This window comes from Meles meles, chromosome 6 (genome assembly GCF_922984935.1).
Source record: "Meles meles chromosome 6, mMelMel3.1 paternal haplotype, whole genome shotgun sequence".
Taxonomy (NCBI): Eukaryota; Metazoa; Chordata; class Mammalia; order Carnivora; family Mustelidae; genus Meles; species Meles meles.
The window spans coordinates 149,451,761-149,476,917 of NC_060071.1; the positions used below are offsets into that span (position 1 = coordinate 149,451,761).

The window sequence follows — 25,157 nt, forward strand, 5'->3', positions numbered from 1 at the left end:
ACAAGTCAGCTCTTAAATTAAGTGTTCTCTTGTCACTTCACACCCCTTTATTCCTTATCTATGGAGGTTACATCTTTGGCTCCCAAACTTGTTTGCACGTTCGGAAGACTAAAAAAAGATGTGATTGGTTTGGGATGTGGCCCTGGCCTCAAGATGTTATTTATTTTCTTGGTTTGGCTAGTTTCCGCGCCCCTCTCCCACCCAGGTTCATTGAAATATAACATCAGGGGGGGCGCCTGGGTGGCTCAGTGGATTGGGCTGCTGCCTTCGGCTCGGGTCATGATCTCAGGGTCCTGGGATCGAGCCCCATATTGGGCTCTCTGCTCTGCAGGGAGCCTGCTTCCTCCTCTCTCTCTGCCTGCCTCTCTGCCTACTTGTGATCTCTCTCTCTGTCAAATAAATAAATAAAATCTTTGGAAAAAAAAAAAAGAAAAAGAAATATAACATCAGGATTTTATGGGGGAGTCTAATACAGGTCACGCGTTAGAGAACCGCTGGTTACATGATATGCATTCATATTCGCTTGTAGTCCTGAATCTCATTAACATAGTAATAATTAACATTTATTGAGCATTTGCATGCCCTGCTCTGAAAGCTTTGCTAGTTTTTAAATTTTATTTTATTTTAAAGATTTGATTTAATTATTTATTTGACACAGAGAGAGAGAGAGAGAGTGCGTGCACACAAGCAGGGGGAGCAGCAGGCAGAGGGAGAAGCAGGCTCCCCGCTGAGCAGAGAGCCCAGTGCGGGGCTCGATCCCAGGACCCCAGAAGCCCAAGGCAGAGGCTTAACCAACTGAACCACTCGGGCACCCTGAGCTTTGCATACTTTAGTTTATTTATTTTCACATATCAGTGAAGGAAATGCTTTTATCATCCCATTTTACGTGAGAAAATTTAAAGCATGGGTAGATTGAAAAATGTCCTCAGGATCACAGTGCTTGCACATAGGAGTGTCTGTGTTATACTTCCTGTATCTGGAAGATAATGAAGTAAAATTTTTCTTCTAGTAATTTTGGATTAAAAAAAATAACAAACACGCCCTCAGCATGGAGAGGCAATATTCACAAATGAACAGTAGATGTACTGGTCCCGTTTTGCTTACGTTTTCATTAAAGAGATGGTCTTCAGCGCATACCCCCAACACACAAGTGTCGATTCCAGTAAGTGTAAGGAGGAAGTTAAATGCCAGATAAATGAGAAACTGGTGAGAAGATTTTAAAATTAACATGGATATTTCTAGTATTTAAAAAGCTTTCAGTATGTTTGTTGGGAAAAAAAATGAAAACTTAAAATCGTGTGGTTAGGGGCCCCTGGGTGGCTTAGTCAGTTGAGCTTCTGACTCTTGATTTCGGTTCAGGTCATGATGTCAGAGTCCTGGGATTGAACCCCACATCCTGTCAGGCTCTAGGCTCAGTGGGTAGTCTGTCCGTGAATTCTCTGTCTTCCACTCCCTTTGCCCCTCCTCTCTCCCAAATACATAAATAAATCTTTTTAAAAAATTATGTGATTAAACTCCATTATTCTCAAGACAAGGGCCCAGGGCCCAGAGAGGTGGAGTGACTGGCCTGATGTTACCCAGCAGGGCTAAAGGGAGCCGTTCGCACTCTCAGTCTGGTGTTTTCATGTCCCCATATGCTTTTTCATCAAGTGAAGCAATTACAGGGTTTCCCCTTATTCTGTTAATGTGCACAATTGCACTCATTTCTTTTCTTGTTACTTACAGGAAATTTAAAACATGCAGAATGGGCCTCTCGGGTGGCTCAGTTGTTAAGCATCTGCCTTGGGCTCAGGTCATGATCCCAGGGTCCTGGGATCGAGCCCCTTGTCGGGCTCCCTGCTCAGCAGGAAGCCTGCTTCTCCCTCTCCCACTCCCCCTGCTTGTGTTCCCGCTCTTGCTGTATCTCTCTGCCAAGTAAATAAATAAATAAGTTCAATATTAAAAAAACAACCAACCAACCAACCATGCATAAATGGAAGAATATAAAGAATTGTTCCCTGTGCAGTCGGCTTCGCGGGGGTGTTTATCTCATCTTTACCCCACCCATCCCCCTCCCAGATCATTTTGTGGCAAATACCGGAATGCATGTTTCATTTGTAACTGTTTCCATATGTAATAACTAAAATACTAAAATTCCTTAATTCCAGCAAATGTTCACTGTTCAGGTTTTTCCACGTGTGTTAAGGATGCAAATAGAAAAAAGAAAAAAAGGATGCAGACGAGCTCTACACATTGCAGTTGATTGATATTCTTTTAGTTCTTTTACTCTGTAGGTTTTGACCATCCGCTTCCGTTTTTCAAAGCAGTTTATTCGGGAGCAGGGGCAGGACGTGTCCTGTGGAATCCCCGCAGTCCGCACCTTGCTCTTGGCGTCCCTAGTCTGATTTATGTCCTTCCATCTATGTGTTTCCTGTAAATGGAAAGCTGTAATCGGGAGCCTTGACCAGGTTCACATTTGACTTTTTTTGAGATGACTGCTTCTTCGTTGGGGGTTTGTCGTCTTCCCTTAGGATTGACTGGTTTTCTGGTGTTAAGTTTTTATGCCCAGTAGAAACGCGTTTGGTCCTGACGTGCTGGTCTTTTTATGTACTGCTGAGTGTGGTGTGCCGATATGTCTAGCCTCTGTCTGGATGGGAGATGGGGGACTCCAGCCCTCCCGAAGGTCAGACTTTCAGTTCCCATCTCTGACGTGTCAGGACGACAGACCAGGAAACACTGAAATTTGCCAACATTTGCTCCTTTCATCTTTGCCCGCTGGTTGCCCCAGTGGCCGATAGTGCGACACTTTAACTCAGGAGGTTTGTGGTATGTATGGCCCGTCTGGGAAGGAGGGCTCGGGGGAAAGTCTTCCATTCCAGATCCTGGCTTGGGGGTGGTACGTCGGCAGAGCAGGAGCGTGTGGGGAGAGCTCAGGGGCCTGCCGTAAAGCCTGAGGGATGGAGAATGAGGCCGGGCCTACTCAGCAGGACAGAGCCCAGCACGGGGCTGCCTGGCTGGCAGTTTGCACTCGGGAAAATGCCGAAGATGAGTGCCCCGGCAGACACAGTGTCGGAAACAGTCTGACAAGCAGGGGCTTGCACGCTCCTTCCTCTGTGAAGAGGGAATGTCGTCGGCTGCTTGCCAGCGGCACTGCTAGGTTCCAGCTTGCACGGCCCGCCTCCTGTCCCGCACTGAGACGGCCACGGCGCTCTGAGCTCACTGAGCTTTACACGCCGATGCTGTGAGAACCATAAATTACAGTGATTACTCTGACCTCAGAGACATTCTTCCTTTTACAGAAGGACTTTTTCCTCCCCCAAGCCCATTCTCCTCCCTTTTAAATAGCAGCTCTTGGCTGTGCAGAGACAGAACATGTGTTTATAGGGGAGAGCGGAAGAGCTGCCCCTGCCACAGTTGAGCTAGAATCGCTGGGATGATAGTGGGGAGCGGAGCACGTCGGACAGCGCCCGCCCCTCGCCCAGAGCACGTGCGTCATCATGAAGCCATAGACGAGGAGGACCTGAGCTCTCCTGGGGCCTCTCTGAGCTGCCTCCATCCCGTGTGGGTCGCTCGGAAAAGCCGTGAATTGTCGGGGTGACTCCTTGACGCTTCCTGATAGGCAGCCTGCAAGAGGGAGAGGCTGGGGTACGGGTCTGAAAGGTGGTAGAACTGGTGAACTACGGTTAGGGTGACACCTGTCCGTCTGTCCCCGTGCTCTGTCCGTCAGTATCCTCGGTCAGCTTGGGGGAGGGGAGGATCCCTCGGCTTGGGATGGAAGTCCGCAGGGGTGAGCCTGGGGCGGCCATCTCTGTTTCCACCCACTGGGTCCCTTTGTGTGAATCACCTTTAGTTCCTAAGACTAAAGGCTTTGGGGCAGAAGCCCAGAAATATTCGTGGAGGGTTTTTCTTTTAAAGGCTTTTTCCGAAACAGTGGAAACCACAGAGATCACATATTGTTCTTAGAATGTGGATGAAATGTTAAAGATCGGCGGTGTGCCGTCTTGCTGTAGCTGAGAAGGACTGTCCGGCCAGGTTAGTATCAGATCCGTGTCCGATGACAAGCAGCAGTTTCAGGGCTTAGGGAAGCAGATCAGTCTTTCTGTCAGCAGGGCCCTGCTGCTCTCTCCCAGCAAGCGGGAATTCAGTCCCCTCTGTGGAGTCGCCGGCCCTTCGTCTGGAACTTTCCACCTTGGCTCTGTCTCTTGTGAGGCGTCCAACTGCATGAGAGAAGCACTTCAGAAGTACGAGGCCAAAGTAAACACGACCCAGTGTGAGATGTCTGAACCCGCAGGAAGAAATGAATGCAGCGTGAATTCCGGCCGAGCACAGCTAGGGCGCAGCACTCCATGCTGTGGTGGGGACCTGCAGCAGTCGTGGCCACGCAGGGGTGACGGCAGGGGCTGGGCTTCTCCCATCATGCCCCCCCCCCCCCCCGTCTGCTGGTCAGTCTGCCTCCCACATCCCCTGCATCTCTGACCCGTCCGCCTACACCAGCCCTGCTCTGTTCTCCCACCGTGTGTGAATCTGACTCCAGAATGCTCACCGAGGTTCGCTTCTCTGACTGTCCAGACTTCGGAAAGTCTGGAAACTTGTCAGGAGCTAACAGTTAACCATCCTCAGGAACCCCAAATATATGGGCGCCTGGGGGGCCCAGCCGTTAAGCGTCTGCCTTCGGCTCAGGTTATGATCCTGGGGTCCTGGGATCAAGCCCCGCATCGGGTTCCCTGCTTGGCGGGAGGCCTGCTTCTCCCTCTCCCACTCCCCCTGCTTGTGTTCCCTCTCTCGCTGTGTCTCTCTGTCAAATAAATAAATAAAATCTTTTAAAAAAGGATGCAAGATGTAAGGAACACTCGACAGCGATGGTATTTCGCGCCTCAGAACTTCTGGACGTTGCTGCTGGTTCAGTAATTGCGATCTCTAACTTGTTGGCTGTCCTTCCACCAAATAGTTCATATAAATTGCTTTTTTTTTTTTTTTAAGATTTTATTTGTTTATTTGACAGAGAGACGCAGCGAGAGAGGGAACACAAGCAGGAGGAGTGGGAGAAACAGGCTTCCTGCCGAGCAGGAGCCCAACGTGGGGCTGGATCCCAGGGCCCTGGGATCATGACCTGAGCTGAAGGCAGATGCCCAATGACTGAGCCACCCAGGTGCCCCTAAATTGAGCTTTTTGAAGATGGAGTAGATTTCTTACATAAACAGAGAGTCAACAGGAATGATTAAGACTGGGAGGGAAGGACATTGTTCTGACAAGTACGTGTTCCGACTGGAGAACAGATGCAGTCGGGGCCCGCCACGGGCTCACAGTCTGGTGGGAGAAGCAGGAATGAACAAGAGCTGTGGGGCACCTCGGGAGCGCCTGGAGACCTGTCCTTGAACCTGAGGTCTGTGACCGTGAGCAGGAGGGGAGGACGCGGGAGAACGTGCACAGGGTGGGGAGGGACTGAAGCAGGCTGTCACTGAAGGAGGCTCCTGTGGGTGGGGGCCGAAGCCCAGACTGCCAGGCCACAGGAGGGGTTGGACTTGGTCCCGAGGGTAATGAGTAACCATCGAAAGTTTTAAGGGAAGGGGGAGCATGGTTTAATGGGGGTTTGGAGAGATTGCTTCGCTGTCTCAGTGGGTGTGGAGCGGGAGTAGACGGGAGGGTGTGGAGCCCGAGTAGACGGGAGGGTGTGGTCCTCAGGCAGCTGGAGCGGCTCAGACCAACCCATCCCAGAATTGTTTAGGGGACAGAAACCCAGGGCTCGTGATCTCTGGCTCACACACAGTAAACCTCACCCCAGGAGAAGCTGGGTGCGGCTGTTTGAATACTTGAGTCCTGGTGTGTGTGTGTGTGGCGGGGAGAAATGCCAAGGTTCAGTGTCGCCTGGGGCCAGGGCGGAAGCCAGGCCGGAATTGTGCAAAGCTTATTGTTCCAGCTGGAGACACTAAGGCTTCTCAAAGGTTAGCATGTGACTCTAACCTTGATCAGAGGTCTTGCCTCTGCAGCTGCGAGAAAGTTACCTAAGTGAAAATATTGGCAGTGATTGTGCAGCAAGCTAACTTGAAACAGAGTTGTCAGTCTCCTAGCGTCATGCTGCAGAACCCAAAGGTGATAACAGGAGAAGTGTTGGGGGAAGCTGCGGAGCGTGCTGAGAGGCATTGCTCAGAAAGTGAGGTTAGTCGGGCAGATCTCTTAAGGCAAAAACCCCACAGCGAGTTTTATTTATTTATTAAAATATTTATTTATTTGACAGAGAGAAAGAGATCACAAGCAGGCAGAGAGACAGGCAGAGAGAAGGGGAAGCAGGTTCTCCACTGTGCAGGGAGCCCGATGCGGGGCTCGATCCCAGGACCCTGAGATCATGACCTGAGCCAAAGGCGGAGGCTTTAACCCACTGAGCCACCCAGGCGCCCCTGCACAGTGAGTTTTAGTGTTACGTCCGTTATTAAACGAAACGAGACTGAGACAAAGTGAAAGTTTTTTAAAGCTTTATTTTATGATAAGTATTAGAAGTTAGACTGATTCGCCAGGGGAACGAGACTGAAACAAAGTTAAAGTTATGCAAAGCTCTATTCTATGCCAAGCATTAGAAGTCAGACTGACAAGCGAGAATCTACCTGAGGGGCGCCTGGCTGGTGCAGGCCGCTGAGCGTCTGACTCCTGGTTTCTCTGCAGTGGTGGTCTCGGGTCGTGGGATCGAGCCCCCTGTCCGACTCGCGCTCAGCTTGGCATGTTCTTGGGATTCTCTCTCTCTCTTTCCTTCTGCACCCCCTCCTGGTGTGTGTGTGTGCTTGAGCGCGCTCGCTCCTTTTCTCTCAAAAATAAATAAAAATCTTTTAAAAAAATAGCCCCCCAATGGAAACAATCCAGATGTCCTCAGCTGATGAATGGATAAAACACGCGTGTACATCGTGCTGTGAAGTATCCCTCAGCCATGAAAAGGCATGAGGTACTGACGTGTGGTACAACGCGGATGAGCCTTGAGAACACGTGGTGTGGAGGACACCTGGAAAGAGCACAGACTGCACTAGTCCGTGTACGTGACATGTCCGCGATGGGCGAATCCATTCAGGGGCAAAGTGGGGCTTTGGTTGCCAAGAGCTGGGGAAGGAGAATGGGGAGTGACTGCTGAGAGAGAGGGGCCCCCTTCTTGGGGCGGGGACATGTTCCCGATTGGCAGTGGTTGCACGCCTCTGGGAACATGCTAGAAACACTGAACTGCATTCTTTAATGGGGCTAATTGTATAGTATGTGAATCATTTCTCGCCAAAGCTGTTGTTAAAACAGTTGATGAGAACAGTTTGTAAGAATCAGTTGGCTATGGAATTTATGAGGAAGAGTATCATAGTTTATTATTATTTGTGAAGCGTGTGCCGCACATCCCTGTACCAGCCAAGTTACGATCTTACATGTCCCGTGAACACGTACCAGCACACGGGTGAGGGGCGGCCCCGCCGAGTCCTCGCCGTTGTCCCTTGCTGCTCCCTACTCCGCGGGCTTGCAGCCCCCAGATCCCCTTCCAGCCACAGCAGAGAAAGGCTCCTGGCCCCTCTGCCCCCACCGAGTCCTCACATCCCCCTAGAGCAGGCCTGGGGGTGAGGTCCCTCCTCGCACCCCTCTGGGGGCCTCCTGTGTCCTCGCTCTGGAAACGTTGAGTTGCAGGGACATCTGCATATCCGTCTTGGCACTTTTCCAAGCATATTTGTTCTGTGAAATAACAATACTTCAGTCTGTGATAATTGACATGCATTGAAGTTAAATATTTGTATAACAGGCTTTGAGTGACCATTTTTTAAATTTAAATTCAGTTACTCAGTGTCACCTGTAATTGGTTTCCGAGGTGTAGGCCGGCGATTCATCAGTCTCACGGAACACCCAGTGCGCATCACATCGATGTGCCCTCCCTAATGCTGTTGCCCCGGCACCCGGCACCGTGGTTCTTCCGCTCACTTCTCGAGGGCTGAGTCCAGGGGCCTGAGTGAACGTGTGCCCACACTGGGACGGGAGGGTGCGGACGAGACGGGGAGCTGAGCGGCCCGGAGCGCTTTTGCCAGGGCCTCTCCTTTCTTCCGTGCGCTTGTGCCAGGTGGGCCGTCCTCAGACCCCGGCCACATTCAGGGGGCAAAATGATTAGCTTTTTTTTTTTTTAAAGATTTTATTTATTTATTTGACAGAGAGAAGATCACAAGTAGGCAGAGAGGCAGGCAGAGAGAGAGGAGGAAGCAGGCTCCCTGCGGAGCAGAGAGCCCAATGCGGGGCTCGATCCCAGGATCCCGAGATCATGACCTGAGCCGAAGGCAGCGGCTTAATCCACTGAACCACCCAGGCGCCCCAAAATGATTAGCTTTTATTTCTGCTTTCCCCAATTACATAGTCAGTGAGTCGCCACGTCGACAAAAAATCTGCTGTAGGTTAACATTTGCGAGCCCTGCATCTGTTCTTAGTCCTTGCATCTCGGAATGCTGAGCCTGACGTACTGAGATGCCCTGATTGCCGCACCTTCCCGAGGGAAGAGGAATGTTCGTCGTGTTCGTTGTGATATTTTTTCAGGGCTTGTAAGTTTTAACCATTCTTTTAATTGACTTTGAGGTGTGATTTGCATACAGTGAAATGAATACACCCATTTAAAGTGTCCATTTGCTGAGGTGTTTTGTTTTTTTCTTTTAAGATTTTATGTATTTATTTGACAGAGATCACAGGCAGAGAGGCAGGCGGGGGCTGGGGAGCAGGCTCCCCGCTGAGCAGAGAGCCCGATGTGGGACTCGATCCCATGACCCTGAGATCATGACCTGAGCCGAAGGCAGAGGCTTAACCCACTGAGCCACCCAGGCGGCCCCTTGATGAGTTTTGACAAACACGGATCTTTGTAGTTTTCATCCCAGTAAAAGAGCGAGCCCCCCCCCCCAATCTCTAGCAACCACTAATCTGATTTTTTTCTGGAATGCCGCACGGTGCAGTCCCAGAGCACATGCTCTTCCGTGCCTGGCTCTTCCAGTCTGTGTATTGTTTGCTGACTCCTCCGTGCTCCTTTCTGTTGCTGCGGGGAGGGTGCATGGGAGACACTCTGTTATTGGAGGTAGAAGGCATGGTCGGTAGTGTGTTGTTGTTTTAAATAACTTAGAAGAGATTTCTAGGGGCACCAGGGTGGCTCAGTGGGTTAAGCCTCTGCTTCCCCCTCTCTGCCTGCCTCTCTGCCTATTTGTGAGCTCTGTCAAATAAATAAATAAATAAATAAATAAATAAATATTTTTTTAAAGAAAGGTTTAAAAGAGATTTCTAAATTGAGTGGTATTTTCCCCATGAGCTTTGGTTACATTGATCTTTTAGCGGACAAATGGAGGGCTAGTCTGTTGATTATTCAAGTGATCTTTTTAATATCGAGTTTAGTGAAGCCCAGTTTATATACAGCAGTACTCCCTGCTGACAGAGGTGTGCACCACGGTGCAGTTCAAGGTAGAGAGCGTTTTCATCAGCTCAGGAAATTCCTTTGTAGTCAGCCCCTCGCTCCACCCCAGCCCCTGTCTGCCCACGGCGTCCTAGGAGTAGAGTCCTGTGGTGCGCAGTGTCTTGATGGTCTCGATGGGGCTTTTTCAGGGAACAGGAAGCATCCGAGATTCACATGTGTTGTACGTAGTTCTCTGCTGTGGAAGAGCACCCATTGGGGGGACATGCCGTGCTTTGTTTTCCACTCACCAGGCTGTTTCCAGCTTTGGGCAGTTATAAATAAAGCCACTTCTAGCAGTCACAGATGGGACAGGCGTTTGTGTGAACATACGTATTTGTTGGTCTGGGATGAGTAGGTAGGAGCGGGTCGCTGGGTTGTGTGTGAAGCGTGGTTTGCATTCCCACCGGAGTGGTGGAAGAGCTTACATAGCCCGCGTCTTCGCAGCCCTGCAGCGTTGCCGGGCACTTCCGGGGCGGTCTTGGCCGTATTGAAAGATGTGTGGTGGGTGCCTGGGTGGCTCAGTGGGTTAAAGCCTCTGCCTTCGGCTCAGGTCATGATCCCAGGGTCCTGGGATCGAGCCCCGCATCGGGCGCTCTGCTCGTCAGGGAGTCTGCTTCCTCCTCTCTCTGCCTGCCTCTCTGCCTACTTGTGATCTCTCTCTGTCAAATAAATAAATGATTATTTTTTAAAATATTTTATTTATTTATTTGACAGAGAGAGATCACAAGTAGGCAGAGAGGCAGGCAGAGAGAGAGGAAGAAGCAGGCTCCCTGTGGAGCAGAGAGCCCGATGCGGGGCTGGATCCCAGGACCCTGGGATCATGACCTGAGCCGAAGGCAGAGGCTTTAACCCACTGAGCCACCCAGGCGCCCCTCTATATCTCCTTTGAAGAAAATTTTATTTGGCTGATTTGCCCATTGTTAAATTGGATCGTCTGTTTTCTTGTTACTGAGTTTTGAGAAATTTTGTGTACTCTGGGAACAAATCCTCTTTCAGATTTGCGTGTGTTTTCTCCCAGTCTGTGGCTTGTGCTTTTGGTGTCGTAGCTCAACAGTCATTGCCTAGGGTAAGGTTGTAGACACTTTCTACTGTTTCAGAAGTTAGAAGTTGTTATGGTTTTAGAGTGACCCATTTTGAGTTAGTTTTGTATACGGTGCAAAGTAAGCCCGAGGTGGTTTTTCTGCGTTCGGACTGGACTAGCCGGGCGCCACGGTCGAGCGTGCTGTGCGCAGTGCTCAGGTTAGTAGTGTTATGGTTCTCTCAACTTGGATGTCCTCTGACACATGGTCTTAAACAGAGGACGCCCATGAGGGACTTTAATAAGTCTAGACTGTTCGTTATGTAATGCTAGGGATTCATTTAGTTTATGTTAAAACCCTGTGCATTTTGTTAAAGGTCTCAGGATTCTGCCCTCCAAGAAAATCTTGCCATGATTGGATAGGACCCCCAGATAAACAGTCAAACCTTCGACCCATTCACTTTTACGTCCCCGAAGACGAATCACCGTTGGAACTAAAGCTAAGACAATTAAGACAAGAAACACAAGAATGGAACCAACAGTTCTGGGCAAACCAGAATTTGACATTTCGTAAGGTAAGCTTGGATCAGAGGCTGCGTGAGAGAGAAGGAGCAAGGGTGGCCACGTGGGGGCACTAAATCCTCGGTCTTTGCTTTTCTGTCACTTGGTCCTGCCTCCTCCCTCCCTCTCCACCCACTTCCCTCACTCCCTCTCTCTCCTTTCTCCCCCGCCCTTTCTCATACATGTGAATGTGTGTCTGCATGGGATTTTTGAGTCAGTGTTGTAACTGCACATAAGAAATAGTGATCATTGTAAGATCACAGATTTTGAGACTTTCAAGTATTAAAAGAAGTAGCAGAGCCAGAACTAGACTGTGTGTGTTTATGAAAATATGGGTTTTTGTGATGGGATTTCATTCTGAGAATTCAGAACTCTTAACAGCATGTTTTTAATGAACTCTATGAGAAAGAAGTAGAAATGCTCGAATCCAGAAAGAACGTATTTGAGCTTTGTATGTCCTGCTGTGTCAGATGGACTGTATTCGTCTTACTCTGCGGGTTTATAAACAGAACCTCCCAAAGTTTATTAAACGTCTTGTTTTCAAATCCTGCTTCAAGCGTGGGACTTTGAACCAAATTCCAATGGCTTAAACCAGGTTTGGAGATGGGTCTTTTCTCAGAAATCTCCAGAACACTTCGAGCTGCGTCCTAGCCCAGGAAAGATGGCAAGATGAAGAAAGGGCATTCTGATGGTTGTCTTCTTTTAGGAAAAAGAAGAATTTATTCGCTCAAGACTAAAAGCTAAAGGCCTGGAACCGAGAGCTGGATCAGGTTTGTTCCTTTGTCCTTTATCTGCTAACGTGGTTTGAGGAACCGCGTGAGATAAAAAGAAAGGATGTGAGGGGCGCCTGCGTGGCGCAGCTGGTCGAGTGTCCGACTCTTGGTCATGATCTCAGGGTGGTGAGACCCAGCCCCGTACCGTCGGGCTCCACACTTCATGGGGAGTCTGCTAGAGATCCTCTTCCTCCCTCTGCCGCTCCTCTCTGCCTCCCCGCAAAGAAAGGATGTCCGAGGAAGGAGAGAGAACCCTCCTTTGGGACAGGTGCTCTGAGTATGTATGGTGGGTCTGCCCTCCTCCTCCCTCTTTTCCCTTTGGGGGAGATCATCCCTCTCCTGATTTTAGGTCTTGCTGATCGATGCCTTCCCTCTAACCTTTGAACTTCTGTCCCAAGGTCCCATGGTTCTGCAGCCTTTTCTGGGAAGAGCGCCGTTTCTCTCCTAGACCAGCTCCACTCCGTGCGTTCTGACCCCAGCTCAGGCTGGCGCCCACCAGCCCTGAGAGTCGCAAACGTCGCGGAAGTCCTCCTCAGAGCCCCCCTCCCCCATTTCTCTGTGAGGATTTCCTCTTGCACATTTCCCAGCACTCGGACCGCTCCCTGACTTTGATACATGGCTTTCATTCTGGCACTTGCTAATTCTGTGACCGCGGTGGTAGCTTTCTGATGGGTTCCGTGACCTCCAGTCTTTAAATCGGGTTGGCAGACTTCCTGTAGAGGGTGAGGTAGTAAATAGTCTCATTTTCTGGGCCGTGTGGGGTCTCCATCTCAGCTGTTCAGCTCTGCCACTGTGTGAAAGCGGTCATGGAAAATCTGTGGACTAATGGGCACGAATGTGTTCCAGTAAAACTTTATTTCCGAGAGGACGGGTGATGGGCCGCATCTGGCCTGCCGGGGGTAGTTTGTCAACTCCTGCCTCAAATTCACTCTGCAGTGTAGCCAGACCATCCTTCCCCAAGTGCAAATTTGACATTCGTTGCTTAGCTTCGGTGTTTAGACTCCGCATGACTACAGAATGGCGGCTGTGCTCTGGGTCCGGATTGAAGGCCTCCGCGGCCCTGCCTGGCTACTCTCCGCACCTCGTCCCCCTTGCCCTGTGCTCAGGGTGGCGAGAACACTGTGCTCCTTTCGTCTCTGCCCCCTGAGCCGCCTGCTTTTTTCTGGATAGAAGTTCCAGTGCTCAGGGTAACTTTGATCATTTTCTCTTGCCGTGGGTGTTAGGCCTGAATAACATTTCCTACTGTTTGTTACACAGATTTCTACTGTCAAAACGTGATTCTCATGGAAAATCAGAAAACCATTGACCCTAAAAGCCATGTCTCTCGTTGGGCTAAAGCGCCGTCCCTCTCTCCCTGCTAACCCTTAGCCTGGCCAGGATCTGTTCAGGATAGAGAGCGGGGGAAGCTGGACCGCACTGGCGGCGGGCTCTGCCGTTGGCTGTCATCAAGGTGCTGTCTTGGCGGGCTGGAGCCGGCGGGAAAGGATGCTGGGACCTAACAGTAAGTGTAGAGTAACGGCTCACAATGTCAGACCCTGGCTGTGCTGGGTGCGACGCTCAGTCCTTTGCCTGCATCATGTGTTGTAGTTCCCACAGTGACCCCACAAAGTGGGTCCCGCTGCTTTTGCCATTTCAGATGAGAAACCTGAGGGCACGGTATGTCACCAAAATGACACAGTAAGTGGAGGGGCCTAGATTCTGGCCTGGTGACTTGGGTTCCCGGCGCCTGTCTGACGTCACTTGCCACAGTGGCTCTCAGCTTGCCCTTTGCTGTCCTGGCCCCAGACCGTGGTCACAGTTGCCGCAGCCCTAAGGGGGGGCAGGCCAGCCTCAGGGGGTGCCTCCAGGCTCGCCAGCGTCAGGGAGGCTGTGACATCACCACTCCCGTAACAGATGGGAGAGGCGGGTGTGAGTCTTGTTGCTAATAGCACAGTTCTGTTGACGGCGTTACCATGCACTGAAAGGCTGGGCTTAAACCAGAATTTTTAATTAACTGGGTAATGAAACAGGAAAGAGTATATCAAGGAAAAGGACATGTGAGGGGAGGCACCCACTCTGTTAGCATGTCAACAGTTTCTTTTTTTTTTTTTTTTTAAAGATTTATTTATTTATTTATTTGACAGAGATCACAAGTAGGCAGAGAGGCAGGCAGAGAGAGAGGAGGACACAGGCTCCCCGCTGAGCAGAGAGCCTGATGCGGGGCTTGATCCCAGGACCCTGAGATCATGACCTGAGCCGAAGGCAGAGGCTTTAACCCATTGAGCCACCCAGGCGCCCCGTGTTTCAACAGTTTCCAGGCTGCGGTGACGGTAACGTTGGGGGTAAAACACAGGCGTGTTGCCTCCATGGGACCAGAGTACACGAGTGTAGGGGCCCCACAGACTGAGGGACGAGGAGGTCTGTTTTATGAACTATGATGGAGAATCTGCTTCTGGCCCAAAAGAGTAAATGTAGATTCATGGCCCCTATAATACAAATAGATTCCACATATTTCAAGAAGTTAATTATTAAAAATCAGTTATTTACAGATTAAAAGTTAAATACGGTATTCTCGATTATAGAAAGTTTTTTTTTTTTTTTTTAAACTTTATTTATTTATCTGACAGAGATCACAAGTAGGCAGAGAGGCAGGCGGGGGAGGGGGGGGAAGCAGGCTCCCTGCAGAGCAGAGAGCCCGTTGCGGGGCTCGATCCCAGGACCCTGGGATCATGACCTGAGCCGAAGGCAGAGGCTTTAACCCACTGAGCCCCCGAGGCGCCCTCAATTGTAGAAAGTGTTAACACAGCTGACTCTCCAGTGCCTTGAGGAGTGATGGTTCCTTAAACTTGACGGTGGAAGTAGAGTGACAGGAGAACAGGAAAACTGACATCTGTGTTAGAGAGGACTTTTTTTTCTTAAGATTTTTATTCTTTATTTTTTTATTTTTATTTTTTAAGGATTTCTTACTTATTTATTTGACAGATAGAGATCACAAGTAGGCAGAGAGCAGGCAGAGAGAGTGAGAGGGAAGCAGGCTCCCGGCCGAGCAGAGAGCCAGACTCGGGGCTCGATCCCAGGACCCTGAGATCATGACTGAGCTGAAGGCACAGGCTCAACCCACTGAGCCACCCAGGCATCCCAAGATTTTCATTTTTAAGTGGGGCGCCTGGGTGGCTCAGTTGGTTAAGTGTCTGCCTTCGGCTCAGGTCATTATCTCAGGGTCCTGGGATCAAGTTTCATATCCCGCTCCCTGCTCGGTAGGGAGCATGCTTTTCCCTGTCCCTCTCTGCCCTGCTTGTGCTCGTTCTCAAATGAATAAATAAAATCTTAAAAAAAAGATTTTGTTTTTAAGCATTCTCCACCCAGTGTGGGGCTCGAACCCACAACCCTGAGATCAAGAGTCACACGCTCCACTGAGTCAGCCAGGCTCCCTGGGAGGACTCCTTTTGATCTGTCTGTAAAGGAGTGTGCTGAGCGGACACAGGTGGCTCAGGCATGGCCTGCCCTCAGTTGCTGGAGCCATAAACAGCTCTCCACCCCAGGCCTCAGTCTTCTCTTGCCGTGAATGGGCTTTCTCCATTTCTCAGTATACCTCCCTAGTTCAAGGGCAGGGCATAGCCGCCGGAGGCTCTCCCCTGGTGGGACCTCGGGGCGTGGGCCATGGGGCGAGGCCCAGGCTGGGGGCAGTGTGGAGTGAGCAGGGCTGCTGCTGTGGAAACGGGGCCTGGAGGCAGCACAAGGCCAGTGGAAACCAGGGGCTGGACAGAGGGTCTGCGTCCAGGAAACAAGTGATGTGCGAACCAGGTGGTAGAGCAGAGATGGGGCAGTCTTGGTGAAGATTGTGAACCCGTTTGTAGAAATGACCGCGAAAGTAAGTTTTCATGCAGTGGGGGAAGGTATGCCGTGGAGGAGGGTTTCCTTTGACCCGGCTGGTGTTTAGGAGCCCCCCACTGGTTCTGCAGCAAACGTGGGATGAGGCGGTGTTGCTGCCTCCGTCCTGTGCTGCCTTTCATTAGAGCTCAGCAGCACCTGCAGTGTCGGTGGGCCTGGAATCGGAATTACTTAGTGGACGTATCTGGTGCTTCTGCTTTATGCTGAGCTCTGGCTTTGGGGGATGTGGGCAAGACACCACCCCAGACCAGCAGCTGAAGACGGCGCCTGACCTGTCCTTAGAACCCGGGGGCTCCTGCTGTCTGGCCAGCGGTGGTGACAAGTGTGCACGGCGTGCCAGGCCCCGTCCCGCCCAGCACACTGGCCGCAGCTCAGCTTGTCTCAGAGCAGCCCTGTGATGCGTGCTGCCGCGGTGCGCGCTCTAGACCGGAGAGGGGTTACGGTCCTGAGCCATCCACCGGCGAGGGCCAGAGCTCGTTGCAGCGGGGCCGCTGCTGTTGTGTGCGGGTGCGAGGTCGCAGAGAGGCGGCTGGGAAGCTGAGCCGAGGGTGCACGCGTGCCTCTCCCTCCAAGACTCACTGTCCAAGACGCTAATGCTCTCGCGCTGCGGCCTAAATCCGGGGCTCCGGTCCTTGGCCCCGTCACCACGCTCAGACCCTCCCCACCCTCCTCGCTCGCTCTGTTCAGTCCCATCTGTGCCTCTCCGGACCCTTCCTTTCCTCCGTGCTGGTGCATGGGTTGTGACCCATCTCCTCCCTTCTCTACCCCGTGGGCCTGTGTTTATCCTGTAAGACCCAGCTTAATGTCACCTTCCTGGGTACCTTCGGCTTCCCTCCTCTTCTCGGGCAACTGGCGGTTCTCTTTCTTGTCCGTTATCATCGGTCCATTTGTTGCTTCACGGTGTTGACCCAGTGGTCTCCATGCGCCAAGCCAGGCACCAGGACTGCGTAGTGGAGGAGGCAGGGCCGCGGCCTCACTCCCGTGAGCTGGGAGTGTGGCCCACAGACGGGCAGCCGGCGGGCGCCTGCTGCGCTCCTAGGGCACGCAGAACAAGGGGCGCTGGGGCTTGGACAGGGCCTCAGAGACGGCAGAGACGGAGATGGGGCGGCTCCTCCCACAGATGAAGGTGTTGAGGGGCCGCAGGAGGCTGGGTCGGAGGAGTGAGGACGCGTGCGACTCGCTGCCATTCACGTGGTTACGGTTCGGAAGGCGCGTGTGCGCGTCCTCTCTGAGGGGACAGACGCATGCTTGTGCCACGTCATCTGCACGTGGGCGCCTGATGTATGTGTACGAGGTCAGCCACGATCCCTCCTGCTTCCATGGAAATGTGCCCTTGGGTTGCCTTCCCAGCCCTGTCTCCCCCAGTTCCCGGTAGGGTTGGAGCATCGACCTCATCTTGCCGCGGGGAAGCACGGCCTCGCTTGGGGACAGCATCGGCAGGGGCAAGCCTGCTAAAGCTGGGCCCGGAGCGTGAACGTGGGCCTCCCTGCACCTGCAGGAACCCCTGGCTCCTGCGGAGACCGGAGGGCCTGTCTGGGGCTCGGGGCTCAGCCAGAGGGCCTTCGCTCTGGGCCTCGCTCCCTGTTCTGACACCGGCCTGTGGGCTACCCTCTGCTCCCGTTGGCAGGCTGGTTCCTGTCCTCTATGGCCTTTTCACATCTGGTGGGGGAGCCTGAGGGTGGGCGCCATGGATGACACCTCCCTCCACACAGCACCATGGGGGTGGCCAGGTCAGTCCTTGGGTGTCACCAGTCCCCACCAGCACCTGCCGCATCACCAGGTTCAGTGTGCTCCCGGACTCAGAGATGGCTCCCTCAGGCCGGTACCGGCCCCAGGCCAGGGTGCGTTCAGAGTGAGGAAGCCTTCTGTCTCCCTCTCGCCGGTGCTCACCTTCCTTGGCTGAAGCTTCAGAAGGCGCTGGAGTAGACACGGTGAGGCAGATCCCACGGGACATGCACTGGTGGGTGCGTGCCCACCTGACTCGGTTAGTCCTAAAGCCGTTGAGCTGCACTGGCCTGTCCGTCTGCTGAAAGGAGGAGGCTTTTTTCTCAGAATTCACATGCCTTAAAATTCACATTTTAAAAAAATATATTTATTTATTTGAGAGAGAGCTAGAGAGAGAGAGCACAAGCAGGGGGAGCAGCAGGCAGCGGGAGAAGCAGGGACCCCGATGTGGTCTTGATCCCAGGACCCTGGGATCATGACCTGAGCCAAAGGCAGACGCTTAACAACTAAGCCACCCAGGTGCCCCTAAAATTCACATTTTATTTACAATTAGTAGTAGTCAGCATTCACAAGATTGTGCGACCATCACCATATTTCATTCCAGAACGTTTTCATCACCCACGAGAAACTCCATTCCCACTGTCAGTCACTCCCGTCTTCTTCCTCCCAACAGGTCCTGATGGCCACTTACCTACTTTCTGTCCTTCTGGACTTGCCTGTTCTGGACCTTTCCAGATAAATGGAAACATATAATATGTGGTCCTTTGTGTCTGCTTTCGCTCGCTCGTTCTCTCTTTCTTTCTTTTTAAGATTGTGTTTATTTATTTGAAAGAGGGAGAGTGCGTGCGAATAGCAGGGCAGTTGGAGGGAGCAGAGGGAGGGGACATGCAGACTCCGTGCTGAATGCAGGGCTTGCTGAGGGGCTCGATCCCATGATCTTAAGATCATGACTTGAACCAAAATCAAGAGTCGGACATTTAACCAACTTAGCCACCCGGGTGCCCGTGTGCCTGCCTTCTTTCACTTAAGCGCATGTTTTCAGGTTTCATCCATGTTGTAGCATGGACCAGGATTTCAAGGATTTTTTACGGCTGAATAATATTCTGTGGTGTAGATAGACCACATTTTGTTTATCCATCGGTTGATGGACATTTGGGTTGTTTCTGCTTTTTTGACTGTTACGAAGACTGCTGCTGTGAGCGATTGTGTATCATAGCTACAAGTGGAATCGCTGGGTCATAGGTAACTCTGTGTTTAACTTTTTGAGGAACTGCCAGGCTGCTTGCCGTAGTGGCTGGCCTGTATTATATTCCCCCTGGCAGTATGTGAGGGTTCTGGCTTCCCCATGTCCTCCCCAGCATGTCTTCCTACCATCTGTTTAACCTTCCTAAATTACAGTCTCTGATTATAGCTGTCCTGGTGGGTGTGAATGGTATCTTACTGTCTTTATTATTTGAATTTCTCTGATGACTAGTGATACCTAGTCTCTTCTGCATTTTTTGGAGAAATATCTATTTAGGTAATTTGCCCATTTTTTAAAGTGGGTTATTTTTTGTTGTGATTTTTTTTTTTTAAGAATTTTTTTTAAAAGATCTTATTTATTTATTTGACAGAGAGAGAGATCACAAGTAGGCAGAGAGACAGGCAGAGAGAGAGGGAGAAGCAGATTTAGGGAGCCCAATACCAGGCTCAATCCCAAGACCTTGAGATCATGACCGGAGCTGAAGGCAGTAGTTTAACCCACTGAGCCACCCAGGCGCCCCGAGAATTTCTATTTATTTATTTGACAGAGAGCGAGTAAGCGAGCACAAGCAGGTGGAGCAGCAGGCAGAGGGAGAGGGAGAAGCGGGCTCCCCGCTGAGCAAGGAGCCCAGTGCAGGGCTCGATCCCAGGACCCTGGGATGATGACCCAAGCTGAAGGCAGACACTTAACTGACTGAGCCAGTCTTTGTGATCTCTGTCTGTCAAATAAAAAAATAAAATCTAAAAAAAAAAAAAAAAGACGGTGTGGTGCTGACACAAGGACAGGCCTCAGAGTCCAGAAATAACCACAGACATTCACGAGCAGCTGATCTTCAGTGAAGGTAACAAAACAATTCAGTGCGGCGGGTGGTTGTGTGTGGAGCAGCCTCTTCAACAGAAGGTTCTGGAATACTTGAAGGCCACATACAAAAATATAAAGTTGATTCCCTACCTCACACCATATACAAACACAACCTCAGAATGGGTCAAAGACCTAAATGTGAAAGATAAAACTTAAAAATCTCTTAGAAGAAAACAGGGACAAATTTTCATCTCCTTGATTTAGTCAGTACATTTTATTTTATTTTTTTTAAAGATTTTATTTATTTATTTGTTTGAGAGAAAGAGAGAGAAGCAGGCTCCCTGCTAAGCACAGAGCCCGATGCGGGGCTCAATCCCAGGACCCCAGGGTCATGACCTAAGCCAAAGGGAGAGGCTTAACGCACTGAGCCACCCAGGCACCCCGTTTCCTTGCATTTTTGCATGAATTTTAGGATCTGGTTGTCAGTTTCTGCCAAAAGCCAGCTGGGATTCAAGAGGGATTGTATTGAACCTGTGTGTCAGGTTCATCTCAGCGTGTGAAGTCTTTAAAACTGTGCACATTGGGGGGCGCCTGGGTGGCTCAGTGGATTAAGCCGCTGCCTTCGGCTCAGGTCATGATCCCAGGGTCCTGGGATCGAGTCCCGCATCGGGCTCTCTGCTGAGCAGGGAGCCTGCTTCCTCCTCTCTCTCTGCCTGCCTCTCTGCCTACTTGTGATCTCTTTCTGTCAAATAAATAAATAAAATCTTTTAAAAACAAAAAACTGTGCACATTGGAATGTCTTTCCATTTATTCGTGTCTTCTTTCATTTCTTTTAGCTGTGTTCTGTAGTTTTCAGTGTGACAGTCTTATACTTCCTCTCAAATTCATTCCTGGGTCCTTTATTATTTTTGATGCTATTATAAATGGAATAGTTTTCTTCAATATATGTATATATGTTTCAGTTAAGTAAACTGTGCCCAACATGGGGTTCAAACTCATGACCCCCAGATCAAGAGTTGGATGCTTCACTGAGTCAGCCAGGCACCCCTGGAATTGCTTTCCTAATTTCATTTTTGGCTTGCTTATTGCTGGTGTGTAGAAAAATACAGTTGATGTATGTATTTTGATCTTATATCCTGCAACCTTGCTGACCTCTGTTAGATCAATAGTAGTAGTTTGTGGGTCCCTCCCCATTAACTCTTAATGTTTAAATTGAAATTAATTTTCAGGCCAAAAAGCAACATTAGATGCAGAAGAAATGGCTGACTTCTACAAGGAATTTCTAAGTAAAAATTTTCTGAAGCACATGTATTATAACAGGTAAGTATTTTTTTTTCTTAAAATCTGAATATTATATCTGTATAGGGTAGGATTATTTTCTTATTTGTATTTAGTGACATTTATGTTTATATTAAAGGTATATATTGCCATAAACTTCGTTTTTACACTTTTAAATAAAATTGATAGCTTAAAGATACTCGTGTGGCAACCCTGTGACAGTCTGTACCCCTCGTGCTTGGACAGCGCTTTCCACTAAAGGGAACCTGGGCTCCTTGGAGAAGCTGGTCTGAGGTGGGAACAGCCCGGGATGAGTTGAGACACCTTGTGTGTCCCAGTGCGGAGCCTTAGAGACCAGCAGGGTCACAGGAGAACAGCACAGGAGCCAGCTGGAGGGGCTCCCGTAGGCCAGGGTTGAAGCCACTTCAGCTGCATAAAGGAAATGACCACTGTGCATTAAAACATACATCAGATATGCAAACGTCTTTGCAGTCATGACATACTGAAAAGCTCAGTCACCTCTGGGTATAGCTAGGCAGCCAGCTGTATTCTTTGGATCCTAAAAATTCATAAATGGGGGCACCTGGGTGCCTCAGTGGGTTAAGCCTCTGCCTTTGGCTCAGGTCATGATCCCAGGGTCCTGGGATCAAGCCCTGCATGGGGCTCTCTGTTCTGCGGGGAGCCTGCCTCCCCCCACCCCCGCCTCTCTGCCGTACTTGTGATCTCTATCTCTCTCTCTGTCAAATAAATAAATAAAATCTTTAAAAAATAAATAAATAAAAATTCATAAATAAAAGAATCCAAAGAAAACACACCTTTCCTAGATCAACTGTATTTCTGGGTAACCACACGAAGGAGCATTTTTCTTTGTAGAAGGATGACAGCTAATGCAGAAGGAGTGGTGGAATTAGAAAGTTAACATTTTCCGGCGGCGCCTGGGTGGCTCAGTCGCTAAGATCTGCCTTTGGCTCAGGTCATGATCCCAGGGTCCTGGAATTGAGCCCCACATCAGGTTCCCTGCTCAGCACGAAGCCTGCTTCTCCCTCTTTCTCCCCCATTGCTTGTGTTCCCTCCCTCACTGTCTCTCTCTGTAAAGTAAATAAAATCTTTAAAAACATCTTTTAAATTTTTTTTTTAAGATTTTATTCACTTATTTGACAGAGATCACAAGTAGGCAGAGAGGCAGGCAGAGAGAGAGAGGGGGAAGCAGGCTCTCCGCTGAGCAGAGAGCCGGACGCGGAGCTCAATCCCAGAACTCTGGGATCATGACCTGAGCCGAAGGCAGAGGCTTAACCCACTGAGCCACCCAGGCGCCCCCATTGTTTTAAATTTTTTTTCTTTTAAAGATTTTATTTATTTATTTGACAGAGAGATCACAAGTAGGCAGAGAGGCAGGCAGAGAGAGAGGAGGAAGCAGGCTCCCTGCGGAGCAGAGAACCCGATGCGGGGCTCGATCCCAGGACCCTGAAATCATGACCTGAGCTGAAGGCAGCGGCTCAATCCACTGAGCCACCCAGGCGCCCCTGTTTTAAATTTTTAAAAGATTTTTTAATTTTTTAAAATTTAAAATTAAAATTTTTTTAAATTTTAAAATCTTTTAAAACAAATTAACATTTTCCCAGTAAAATAATGGATCTGGGTCACAGTCACTCACAGCCGCTGTAACCATAGGGTAGGAAAGCTGGTGGGGCTTTATAACACAGGGGTCAGGGTGACGGCTCCGGAACCCTGGCGCGTCTTCTCGTCGTACACAGTGGGGCGTCTGCCACTGCGCCTCTGTGAGATGCAGGAGGAAGTGGGGTACCACCTGTGACATGTCCTTACAGAAAAAATGGAGAGGACTCTAGGCAGACCTCCAGACTTAATACCAGTTCACAGGTAAACGGTGTATGGGGTGGGGGGGTGAGGGGTTCCTAGAAGATCATGTTTAAAATGATGGCCTGGGGGTGCCTGGGTGGCTCAGTGGGTTAAGCCGCTGCCTTCGGCTCAGGTCATGGTCCCAGGGTCCTGGGATCGAGTCCCGCATAGGGCTCTCTGCTCGGCAGGGAGCCTGCTTCCCCCTCTCTGTCTGCCTCTCTGCCTACTTGTGATCTCTCTCTGTCAAATAAATAAATAAAATCTTAAAAAAAAAAAAAATGATGGCCTGAAGATACAGTCACAAAATGTTGGAAATCTTGGAAGAACAAATGATCTAGTTTCAACAGGTAACTAGTATTTCATTTTTTTTTTTTTATGAAGATTTTATTTATTTGAGAGAGAGAGCACAAGCAGGTGGAGGCAGTGGGGGAAGCAGACTCCCTGCTGAGTGCGGAGCCCGATGCAGGACTCGATCCCAGGACACTAGGATGATGGCCTGAGCCGAAGGCAGACGTAACTAGTATTTTAAACAGGAAGGGATCCACTTCGGTTCAAAGTGGCTTCGTGCAGTGTACAGTCCTTCCCTGGGTCCCGAGGCCAGCAGAGCACTGTAGAAGATACTCCGTTAGAGGAAATTGAGCAGCGGCTGTGTCAGTCTGTACCGATACGTTATTGTTCATTTGATCAGACGCAGTGGTAGTATTGTGGTTACGTGTTTTTAAAAAGTGTGTGTGTGTGTTTTTGTTTTTTTGTTTTTTTGTTTTTTTTTTATATATATATATATTTTTTTATTTATTTGACAGAGAAATCACAACTAGGCAGAGAGGCAGGCAGAGAGGCAGGCAGAGAGAGAGGAGGAAGCAGGCTCCCCGCGGAGCAGAGAGCCTGATGTGGGGCTCGATCCCAGGACCCTGGGATCATGACCTGAGCCGAAGGCAGAGGCTTTAACCCACTGAGCCACCCAGGTGCCCCTTGTTTTTTTTTTTTTAAAGATTTTATTTATTGGGGCGCCTGGGTGGCTCAGTGGATTAAGCCGCTGCCTTCGGCTCCAGTCATGATCTCAGGGTCCTGGGATCGAGTCCCGCGTCGGGCTCTCTGCTCCGCGGGGAGCCTGCTTCCTCCTCTCTCTCTGCCTGCCTCTCTGCCTACTTGTGATCTCTGTCAAATAAATAAATAAAATCTTTTTTTTTTTTAATAAAATCTTAAAAAAAAAGATTTTATTTATCTTTTTTTTTAAATAAAATCTTTAAAAAAAAAGATTTTATTTATCTTTTTTTTTTTTAAATAAAATCTTTAAAAAAAAAAAAGATTTTATTTATTTATTTGACAGAGATCACAAGTAGGCAGAGAGGCAGGCAGAGAGAGAGGAGGAAGCAGGCTCCCCGCCGAGCAGAGAGCCCGACGCGGGGCTCGATCTCAGGACCCTGGGATCATGACCCGAGCCGAAGGCAGAGGCTTTAACCCACTGAGCCACCCAGGTGCCCCTAAAAAGTGTTTTAATGATACATAGTATGTATTTTCAGATGAAATGATAGGCTGTGATGTTTGAGATTTGCTTTAAAGGTAATAGCGGCCGCATCAGGATGGGCGGGAGGTAAAAGCTAGAGAAGGGTGGTAGTGGTTGAGGCCGGGGGAGCCCAGGGGACCAGCACGCAGGCGGGGAGATCAGTCTCGCAGTGTGTGCATAGCGGGGCTAGTGCAGTCATGTTACCCTGAGCTCGTGAAGTTACCCAGTCGAGCCAGTATTGGTTGTGTTTCTCTGGACCTTTGATTTCCGATGTGGCTCTGTAGCTTGTTTGCAGCGTGCCTCGTCTCTGGTGCGCTGGGTACGCGCCGTGTGGGGGTCAGAGCAGAGAGGACCAGCCTTACCGGACTGCGGGTCGCGGAAGAGCTTCAGCGTGCCTTCCTGTGCTCTCGCCAGCTCCTGCCCCTGCCGTCCCTATGGAAACGGGAAGAGTTGAGTTTCCCTACACTTGTCAGAGCGTTGGTGGAGTGAACCCGGCTCTTCCTTAGTGACGTAAGAACTGTCATCTCGATGGGATGGAAGCCTTTCTTGATCATTTAGGGCACTGCTTCCCATTCACAACATCACTGAAGGGGACAGACACATAAGGTCGTTCTCCTGAGGAGAGGGGCTTTCTATCCAGCCAGTGCAAACGCTCCAGAAAACAAGTGCTTTTACCTCTTGCCGTTGCTTCTTTGGAGCCCTTGGTCTGTCTCCTTCTGTGCTGAGACCCAGTAAACCCTCGGAGTCTGGTCTGAAATAAAAGTCCCACGTGCCCCCGCTAGCTCATTCGACTGAAAAGCACTGGTACTTATTGGCATTTCAGCTTCCAGGGGCTTAGCATCAGAAGAGTCTGGAGGGGCGCCTGGGTGGCTCAGTGGGTTAAACCACTGCCTTCGGCTCAGGTCATGACCTCAGGGTCCTGGGATTGAGCCCTGCATCGGGCTGTCTGCTCAGCGGGGAGCCTGCTTCCCCCTCTCTCTGCCTGATTCTCTGCCTATTTGTGATCGCTCTCTCTCAAATAAATAAATTTTAAAAGTCTTAAAAGAAGAGTCTGGAATGTGTGCATTCTGTTTGGAAACCTCCCGAGCTTGGCCCATTCAGCAACATGCAATTTCCGG

The 25,157-nt window shown here is 50.1% G+C and overlaps 1 protein-coding gene across 2 annotated transcripts in view; it reads left to right on the top strand.

Annotated features, from left to right (window-relative positions):
* Positions 1-25,157, top strand: part of LOC123943867 (cytochrome c oxidase assembly factor 8) — a 35,183-nt gene that overhangs the window by 2,577 nt on the left and 7,449 nt on the right. For both annotated transcript variants that reach the window (XM_046008300.1, XM_046008301.1), the window contains exons 2-4: positions 10,802-10,999; positions 11,692-11,755; positions 20,627-20,717. In XM_046008300.1, coding sequence (XP_045864256.1) covers positions 10,802-10,999; positions 11,692-11,755; positions 20,627-20,717 — 353 coding nt within the window. The remainder of the gene's footprint in view (positions 1-10,801; positions 11,000-11,691; positions 11,756-20,626; positions 20,718-25,157) is intronic.